Source organism: Drosophila willistoni (assembly GCF_018902025.1).
Source record: "Drosophila willistoni isolate 14030-0811.24 chromosome XL unlocalized genomic scaffold, UCI_dwil_1.1 Seg141, whole genome shotgun sequence".
Classification (NCBI taxonomy): Eukaryota; Metazoa; Arthropoda; class Insecta; order Diptera; family Drosophilidae; genus Drosophila; species Drosophila willistoni.
Window position 1 is genome coordinate 12,852,509 of NW_025814052.1, and position 8,832 is coordinate 12,861,340.

Below are 8,832 nucleotides of genomic sequence, written 5' to 3' on the forward strand. Positions count from 1 at the left end.
GTGGAGTGTGTACACATGTTTTAAAATGTATCGATTATTCCCATCACTAGTCCAAAAGCAGTTATTTTTTTGAGCTGTTTGAAAAAGAAACAAAAACAAATAAACACATGCTTAATTTGTTTATATTTGCAAGGTTTAAAACTAAAACCAAAGTAATTTCTATCTTAATTAGTAGTTTTGCTACATATTTAGTATAATTATTGGAAAAATGCGATATATCTAAGGGAAATGATGAGATGCATTTCAGTTCCATCGTTCCGCCTACAGTTACATATGCGGGCATATTTTGTGCTTGTTTTTCAAAATTTAAAATATTATGTATGTATGTACATAGATATGTTTGTATATAAGTATGTACCTAATAAGCGATGGCAAATACATTTATTAACCTTGTACAACATGCTTAAATTCCTTTCGAAATGATTAATTTATGTCTTACAGAGAAAAAATTCACACATATAGACCTGACTAAAGTAATTAATATCACCAACGATTTAAAATTTCACTCTTTGCTTTGGCAACAGAAAAACAGAAAATTCCAGAACAGTGTGGTCAGACCGTACAAAGCGCCAGCTAATCCCACGGTGGCCTGAAAGGAATAACGCACCACCACCCAATGGGCAAGAGCGCCCCAAACCAATACCAGAAGACCGTTGGTAAAGTGCACGGGCCGCCGGATAGCTGTCCAATTGGCTCGTGTCATTCCCATTTGAAGCACAAGTTCCTGCAGGAATAAAGTGACAACCTGGCCGAAGCCCAGGAGAACAGCTGAGACACTCAATAGCAATTTAGATGTGGAGAAGCTTATGACTGGAATGAAATATGATTAATTTTTTGCTTTTGGCATCCAACTAATCGCCTTTCAAACTTACAGATCAGGGCTAGGCATTTGCATAGACTCCCCATTGTGTGCCACTGGAGCTTGTGCTTGTAGAGGCTCGTCCCGAAGCGTGGCGTCATCAGGGAGAAACACATCCAGGGAAAGGCCAGCAGCGAGAACAGAAACGGAATTTCGGCATTCTTCAGAGCATGATGGCTTACAGCGAGACCGGGCAACACGGTTAGGCACATCACATAGCTGAAAATGTCGGCGGAGAGGACAAGCGTCGTCGGATACAGTTGTGGCACAAACAGTGCCTGCTGCAGCGGCATAGCGATCTTGTCCAGCATATTCCACCACAGATGAGATGTCACGGCACGTGACATTCGACGTATGCGCAACTACGGGGGGAACATTTTAGCAACATGTTAGAGTTCGATGACGATGGCGACGATGACGTTGACGATGGCTCACCAAATTGGGATAATCTTCGGGCAATGGCGACGAATTTCCCGTGCCAGTCGGGTTGAGAGGATTGAGCGGATACAATCGGCCATTGGAGAGAGATTTGTGGGACTGTGACATCTGTGATTGTGATATAGAAATGCCATAGTTGTCAATGGTGGCACTGCTGGAACGCATCATGGACACCGTTTCGTCCTCTTCGGGAATAATCTCCATGATTTCCACACCATTGGGATTAACATATGTTACATAGGCCTCATCCGTGGCCAGCATGTAATTGCTGTGGGTGTCGACGACAGCAGCGGCAACGGCAGCAGAACTATTGGCGGCCTCCGTTGATGGATTCCGCCAGGTGAGGCTATCCAGCCCATCCAGTTGATCGGCCACAAAGTTGGCAGCTAAGGTTGTCCGCAGCGGCAGATTACCAAAGCCCAGTCCCGTCTCCGCTTTAATCACCGATATTCGCTTGGTGGTGAATGCATCCTCGCGATGCTTTGTTATGATCAAGCTTAGAGGTATGAGATTCACGAGCAATGCCGACATCAACACAATGGATTGAGCCGTGCCATATAGGGTACGCAAACTGGTAAATACAAATGATAGAAATAATTGGCAAAATGCCTCGCCGCACAAATGGATTGTCTTGCGGACGTATTTGTCTTCACGTGGACGGACAGCTTCGAGGATGACGTGAGTTTTCCATAGATACAGGCTGGAACCGATGCCTAGCAAAACGACAAACGAGAAATCAGTTTAAAAAATTGTTCTTTATCAATTAGGACTGTAGACGCATTACCCGCAAAGCATCCATAAAAGACAATGGCCACCACTTGGGTGGTTGTGGTGACTATCACCCAGGCGGATGAGAAGAGTATACCGCTTATCATGAGGCACAGGCAGGCGATCAGTGTGGCCATTAGAAAGACTTTTCTATACTGCGTTGTCTCTCTATCTCGTCCTCTATACTCTGTATCCAGATGCTCCATTATGGAACGGCATAGTTCACCTGTGGCCTGATAGACAATTGCTGGCCAAATTCTTAGCACCAGCTCCTTATCGGATTCCACAATGTTGCCATACAGATAAGCGGGAGTGGCGAGGAAAGCCTGCAAGAAGAAAAATCGTGCAACAAACAGAAAGACAGAGAGTGAGAGTGAAAGAGAGAGCAGAGATTAAGAGAGAAGAGAGAATTTGCGAGAGAATCTATGTATATATGCATATTACGTGTATGGCAAACCCGCAGAGCATGTACTTCTGTTGTATGTGCTTCTTGACCACTCGCCGTCGTTGCACGCCAGCTGTGGCACGGGCTGTGGCTCGACGTACAGGACCAGGAGGTGGACCTAGAGCTGGAGCTGGAGCAAGAGTCGGAGTTGCTGTTGTCATTATCTCGTAATCTGCTCTGTTCCTCTGTTGCTTGCTACGTCACTGGGTCTTTGTCTTGTCTTGATGATCCGTATTAGCTTGCTTTACGTTTGGATTTTGTATGCGGTCCGTCTGGTCTGGCTGGCATTCATCATTCAGCCAAACCCAAAACCAAACCAAAGCCTGTTTAGATAATGGCGAAAAACACATTCTGACTCTGATAATAATCAGCGCTTATCACATTGTTGATATCTAACACACACACACACACACACACACACACAGACACCCACACACAAGTTGCATTTATCTGTATCTGAATCTATCCCTATATATGTGTGCTTGTTGCGGGCAGAGACCACAACCACAACAATCAGACGAAGATGGAGCAGAATGAGAGTCGTCAACAGAGGATTATTTTTATAGTAACTTTGGAGCAGGAGGAGCTTGTAGCCAGGTGCCAGAGCTAAATGATTAGACATATGACAATCATCTGTGGGGATTATTCTTAGTTTATCTCTTTTGCATGAACTCTAGAATGCACTAGCCAACAAAATCTGTTTTTAGATCAAGATCTACATTATTTCCGCCTACCAATGTATGTATTTTTCCTATTTCCATCAAAGCTCTCTGGCACTTAAGCTTAGTTTTTAAACTACTTTTCAAAGAGTTTCTATATGAAATACAAAGGGGTTTTTAATTGTTTATAATTAATAAAAATTAACAACAAACTTTTGTTTGTATCTTATGAAAGATCCTCCTGTCCTTCAAGTTTGTAGAGATCTACAGACTTATGTGTTTTTATATTAACTTTAACTATAATCTATACTCATTTCTGATGGTAATTGAATAATATTTCTATCTTAGAGATACTTTCTTCTAGAAAACTATGCTGACTCTTTTATGAATGTCATAAATGATGCTCAAAATGAACATTCCTAACTGGAATTGTCTGTTTATGTTCGTCTAAATTCTAGAATTCCATTTAACTCTTTTCCATATTCAAATGTGGGTGCTATGTACATATGTAATCATAAAGCACCTGCTCTGAGGTGCTCTAGCTAACGTTTTATCTCACCTAATGCGTCATAGTTATTTTTTTTTTTTAGAGGGGGGAGTAACTAAAATAAGATAAAAATAAAATAAGTTTGGTAGTAAATGAGCGGATTTTTAGTTAACACCTAATTAAAAAATATGTCCCGTGTCTCCTCCCACCTAAAAACTGTGTCCTTGTCTATTCCGTCTGCTTGAACTCATCAAATTTAGCATGTTATCTCCGGTTAGGAATAGAATATTCTCTCTCACTCTCTCAATTTGTTATCTTTACAGACTTCCGTTTCACATCCGCGGATAGTAAGTCATAGGTGACTTTATTGGTTTACAACTTTATTTTGCAATATGGCCAAGACATGAAGAAAACACATTTTTATTTGCACTATATACAGCTGTGACGGGGGATATCAACGGAGATATAGAAGTGGAGAGCAGTAGCAATCTGATAAGAAGGCAGCATCCGGCGATGAGATTTCGTTTTTTGCTATATAACCAAGCATTGGCGGTGTCAACAGCTCATACAACGATCGACCGACAACGTTAGCCCCAGGCAACGATGACAACGACAACCACAATTACAACCACAACCACAACAAGAAGAACAACAGCTAGAAGAACAGGAGCAATGGCAACAACAACAACAACAAGCAGACGTGGAAAGGTATCAACGGCCACATCGGTCTTGCTGCTATGTGCAGCATTGGTAAGTACTCAAGATTCGAGATGGAGCAAATTGTGCATCATTGTGATACCGGATTAATAATTTGCAGTTGCTGACCCAGTCGTGGGGTGCAATGGCGTTCAGTGCTATTGTAAGACCCGAGGCAGAGGTGGCCCAAGCAGATGCCTTGATCGATACAACAACAACAACAGTTGCTGAGGGTAGCGGCTGGGATACGACCATATTGACAACTATTGCGGATCAAGAGCAAACCACTGAAGGTCAAACCGATGTGGAGCCAGAAACAACAACAACTGAGGCACCATTGTCAACGGAAATTTCCACCGAAGGAACCAATGCACCCGCCGAGGAACAAACAACAACCGAAGAGTCAGAAATCACTACCTCAGACAACAACCAGGAGCAAGATTCGACTTCAGTTCCGGACGAGAGCTCAACCACCACAACAGCTGACTCGGAAACCACTCCAGCTGCAACCGAAGAGTCTACGGATATTACCACAACGGTCGACAGTAGCAGCAGCAGCAGCAGCACCAGCGACAGCCCAACAACAGAGCAAGTGGAAACCACAACCATTCCGGCGCCAACATTTGAATGCCAATCGGCTGGCCACTTTGTTCACATCAGCGGAGATTGCAGCCGCTATCATAGTTGTCTATTGAATGCCCAGCTTGGTCAATTGGAGTTAGTGGAATCAGCTTGCCCCGACTTGACCGTCTTCTCGCCAGTATATGGACGTTGCGTGCGAGATTTATCCTCTTGCCAGAGTGAAGCATTCGAGTGTCTGGCCGTGGGACGTTTTGCTGGCAGCGACGATACCTTCTATTACAATTGTTTGCCTAGTCTGTTGGGCGGCTTCCACAAGTTCATTGTTCGCTGCTCAACGGGACAACGCTTCGAGCCTTTGATTGGCGGCTGCTGGCGCTATGATTGGACCCAACTTGTACCTGGACAGGAGGCATTGGAGGCAAGTGATTTGGCTGCCATTAAGCAGGAATTGAAGCTATACAAAGCGGAGGAAAAACTGCGTAAGAAGGCCCTAAAGAATCAAGAGAAACTGGCACGCAAGCAACAGAAGCTGCTGGAAAAGGCAGCCAAAAAGGCGGCCAAGGAAGAGGCCAAAAAGAAGGCCAAGGCCGAGAAAGAGCCATCTGTGGAGAGTGCCGAGGAATCCAAGGAAGCCTAAGCAGAGCGATAACTCTATAGAAATGTCATCAAATATCGCTCAGAGTTATCTTTCAGAGTAATTGCAATCTATGTTGGTGTTTTTGGCCTACTTTAATTAAGCTATAAATGTGTTTTTTCCTTCTTATTTTTTTTTTTGTTGGTTTGCATAAATAAAGACAAGATAAGAGGTCTTAACAGAATAGTGCTCTAAAACGAATGGAATACTACCGACACCAAGACGCGATTCGGGTTATTTTAGTTCCTAGTTAGTCACACCATACATTGTCTCTTTATCATCATCGTGATCATCATCATTGTCATCGTATCATCAGTCTGCGATTGGTTAGAGCCCAATCAATTGACTGGCTATAAAAGAACCCCTCAAAGGGTGCGATCAGTTAGTTTATCGCAACAATTTCTGAAACCGGAGCGTAACGCAACGAATCGAAACGGAATCGAACCGAAACCGAAACTAAATATGATCAGTTTCCTAAAATTACCACTTGGCATCGCCATATGCCTTCTTGTCGTCCATATTGAGAAGATTCATGCGAATACGGATAATCCTTGCACCGGCGCTGGATTCTTTGCTCTAGTGGACAATACATCCGAGTTTTATGCCTGCGATGAGATGCCCACTGGTGGCTACTCCGTAAGATATTTGCAATGCCAGACGGGATTGGTTTTCAGTGCTCAGCTTGGCAAGTGTGTGGAGCAATTGCCATTGCCAGCGGAGGAGATTATTTCTCCGGAGGAACGTGACGATGGCAACATTGAGAATCCCACCATACCGCCCACCAATCTGGATGAAAGCACTTCGACAGTGGAATCAACTGAATCATCCACCACTAAAGCCGCTGAGAGCTCAACAACTGAGAATACAGAAAGTAGCTCCACAACGGCAGTAACAGATGATGGCACCAGTTCCACCAAGGATGGCGAGAGTAGTTCCACCTCTGCTGTGACCGAGGATGATGACACCAGTTCCACCAAGAATGGCGAGAGTAGCTCCACCTCTGCTGTGACCGAGGATGATGACACCAGTTCCACCAAGAATGGCGAGAGTAGCTCCACCTCTGCTGTAACCAAAGATGACGATAGCTCCTCCTCCTCCGTTGTTACCGATGCACCTGACTCATCCTCCACTGCATCCGATGCGGTGACCAAAACCACTGAACAATCAGATGATGATATATGCGCAACCAACGGCTTCCTGCCCAAGAGTGGCAACTGCTCTCAGTATGTCTACTGCCAGGACAAGGGTGATTATTTGAAGCCCTATAACTTCGATTGCCCCCAGGGCATGCAGTTTAATCCCGCATGCAACTATTGTATCAAGGGCTATGATTGCACCAAGGCATAAGGACCTGAAGTGGGCCAACAATTGGGGAGCAGCCAATAACCACCTAAAGATGTTTTTTTTTTTGTTTTTTGTTTTTTTTTGTTTTTGTTCAAGTGACTAAAACCTTAATTTAATTGATATGCATCTAGAAGAAAAGAAACACACAGACAAATATACTTATATTAATATTTATACTTATATTTTTTGTTGCTTAACAATAAATGGGAAAATTTGGTCAATTACAAAAAAGCAATTTGGATGATATCGGTTAATCAAAGTGGGGAAATCTTATCTGGAAGGAGACAATTCTGAAAGGCCTATGATTGACGCCGTCTTTATCTATGGCCATTGATTGGAAACGCAACAATTCTTTAATGATGTTTTAATAAATATACGAAATAACTAAATTTCCCTCTTATCTGCACTTTGGTCACCTGCAGCTCCTCCTTCGCCTCCTCCATTTTACACTCTAAATGCTGGTAATGGTCTTCCGCATGGTTACGGCAAAAAGCATTAACTAAGCGAAAATTATGCGATCAATTGTGGTGCGACTGTTCGTGGGATGAGGTGGGACGGATGGTGGTGCTATTTGGGGGATAAATATGCAAGTAAATCACATTGGCACGGTGGCCACAATTCAATGAATTCTCAAATGAGTGAAAGTCACTTTTGCAAATAAGTTGCATAAAAAATAAAGTCCAAGTAAAATGCTCGACAGTTGAAAAACGTTGAGTAGAGATAGCGATAGAGATGGAGATAGAGAGAGAGAGAGAGAGAGAGAGCGAGCATGCTCCTCCAGTTGGCTCTAGTGTGGCTCTGGTTTGGGGCAGTTGGAGGAGTGAAATGGGAACATCGCTTGGTTGGACAATTGCGCATGCGCGTAACTCGTTAAAATCGTTTCAACTGCTGCGACAATTAAACCCAACCAGCCAACGAGCCAACGACTAGATAGTGCTCGGGGTAAAACTCATTTTAGCTAGCTGGCAGTCCAGACACGTCCAAAAACCCTCGACAGACGATGAAAAAACCTCTGCCCTGGATCCATTCCATTCCGGGCATATGTTTTGGGACGTGCGAGCATTATTTTGCCCACACCCCCCCACCAACTCGCCCCACCTGTGACCCTACGTAATACTTGTATATAAATATCATTTATCTCGATTTGCATCTCATTTCAACAGTTAGTCTATGTTTGCGCTGTTTGTGTTTCCGTTTCCCCGCCATTCCCCCACACCATTCTCTGACTCTCTGGGGTGCCCTCCATGCAAAGATATTACAATTCGACAAGAAATCTTCCATGAGATTAATGGCCAGATACAATTGTATCTCCATTTGAATGTTACCAGATTTATGCTTCTTATATAATTGGCAAGTTAACACGTTTGTATTTTTAATAACTGCTGTCTGGTTAGGAGGGGATCGGGGTTTGGGGGAGATGTCAACCAAGATCAGCATTTGTTGTACAATTATTATGGCCAAGATGAATGAGATGGAATGGGTAAGGCTAAGGGTAAGGGAAAAGAGTAAGGGCGAATATCTCGCCGCTAATGAGATAATATGGATAACAGACGATGAAGGAATGAAGCAATGGAAACAGAGGAAACGAAACGATGCGACCATCGTGGCCATTAAGATTACATAGGAATGGGCATAACTAATTATACATATATATATATATAATAATAACTATTAAAAATCTGCCAGGTTTGTATTTAAAAACGTTGTGTAACATCTTAAGTTGACACAAATATACAAACAGATTGGGCTATGGAATGGGGGAACTTTGCCCTTTAAGGTATGCAATAGGCTGGAACATATAAGACTCTGTGTTCCTTGTAAGTTTAAGTTTACCCACACCATATTTAAAATTGTTTTTATATATTTCAAGAAGCGAATTTTAAAACTGTTTGTTGCATACTTTAGGGTCAAAGTAGCAAA

The 8,832-nt window shown here is 43.1% G+C and overlaps 3 protein-coding genes across 3 annotated transcripts; 2 read left to right on the plus strand and 1 right to left on the minus strand.

Moving 5' to 3' along the window:
* Nucleotides 1-362: 362 nt before the first annotated feature.
* Nucleotides 363-2,804, minus strand: LOC6641497. Its single transcript, XM_002064212.3, has 5 exons — nucleotides 2,510-2,804; nucleotides 2,082-2,391; nucleotides 1,295-2,010; nucleotides 873-1,221; nucleotides 363-810 (listed from the first exon to the last, which is right to left on the minus strand). Exons 1-5 carry the CDS (start codon nucleotides 2,669-2,671, stop codon nucleotides 503-505), a joined length of 1,845 nt encoding a protein of 614 aa, XP_002064248.1. The 5' UTR covers nucleotides 2,672-2,804; the 3' UTR covers nucleotides 363-502.
* A 1,414-nt stretch (nucleotides 2,805-4,218) lies between these two features.
* LOC6641498 (location of vulva defective 1) lies at nucleotides 4,219-5,752 on the plus strand. Its single transcript, XM_002064213.4, has 2 exons — nucleotides 4,219-4,406; nucleotides 4,474-5,752. The coding sequence occupies exons 1-2, from the start codon at nucleotides 4,260-4,262 to the stop codon at nucleotides 5,569-5,571; spliced, it is 1,245 nt and encodes a 414-aa protein (XP_002064249.1). The 5' UTR covers nucleotides 4,219-4,259; the 3' UTR covers nucleotides 5,572-5,752.
* Nucleotides 5,753-6,030: 278 nt separating this feature from the next.
* LOC6641499 (serine-rich adhesin for platelets) lies at nucleotides 6,031-6,915 on the plus strand. Its single transcript, XM_002064214.3, has one exon. It carries the CDS (start codon nucleotides 6,031-6,033, stop codon nucleotides 6,913-6,915), a length of 885 nt encoding a protein of 294 aa, XP_002064250.1.
* Nucleotides 6,916-8,832: the final 1,917 nt, after the last annotated feature.

Excerpts from the sequence above, each read along its gene's own strand:
- LOC6641497 (XM_002064212.3), bottom strand. The coding sequence starts at position 2,671 with ATGACAACAGCAACTCCGACTCTTGCTCCAGCTCCAGCTCTAGGTCCA. Across the intron at positions 2,011-2,081 it reads CTTTTATGGATGCTTTGCGG|GCATCGGTTCCAGCCTGTAT; the intron begins GTAATGCGTCTA and ends TCGTTTTGCTAG. Across the intron at positions 811-872 it reads CAAATGCCTAGCCCTGATCT|TCATAAGCTTCTCCACATCT; the intron begins GTAAGTTTGAAA and ends ATTTCATTCCAG.
- LOC6641498 (XM_002064213.4), top strand. The coding sequence starts at position 4,260 with ATGACAACGACAACCACAATTACAACCACAACCACAACAAGAAGAACA. Across the intron at positions 4,407-4,473 it reads TGCTGCTATGTGCAGCATTG|TTGCTGACCCAGTCGTGGGG; the intron begins GTAAGTACTCAA and ends AATAATTTGCAG.
- LOC6641499 (XM_002064214.3), top strand. The coding sequence starts at position 6,031 with ATGATCAGTTTCCTAAAATTACCACTTGGCATCGCCATATGCCTTCTT.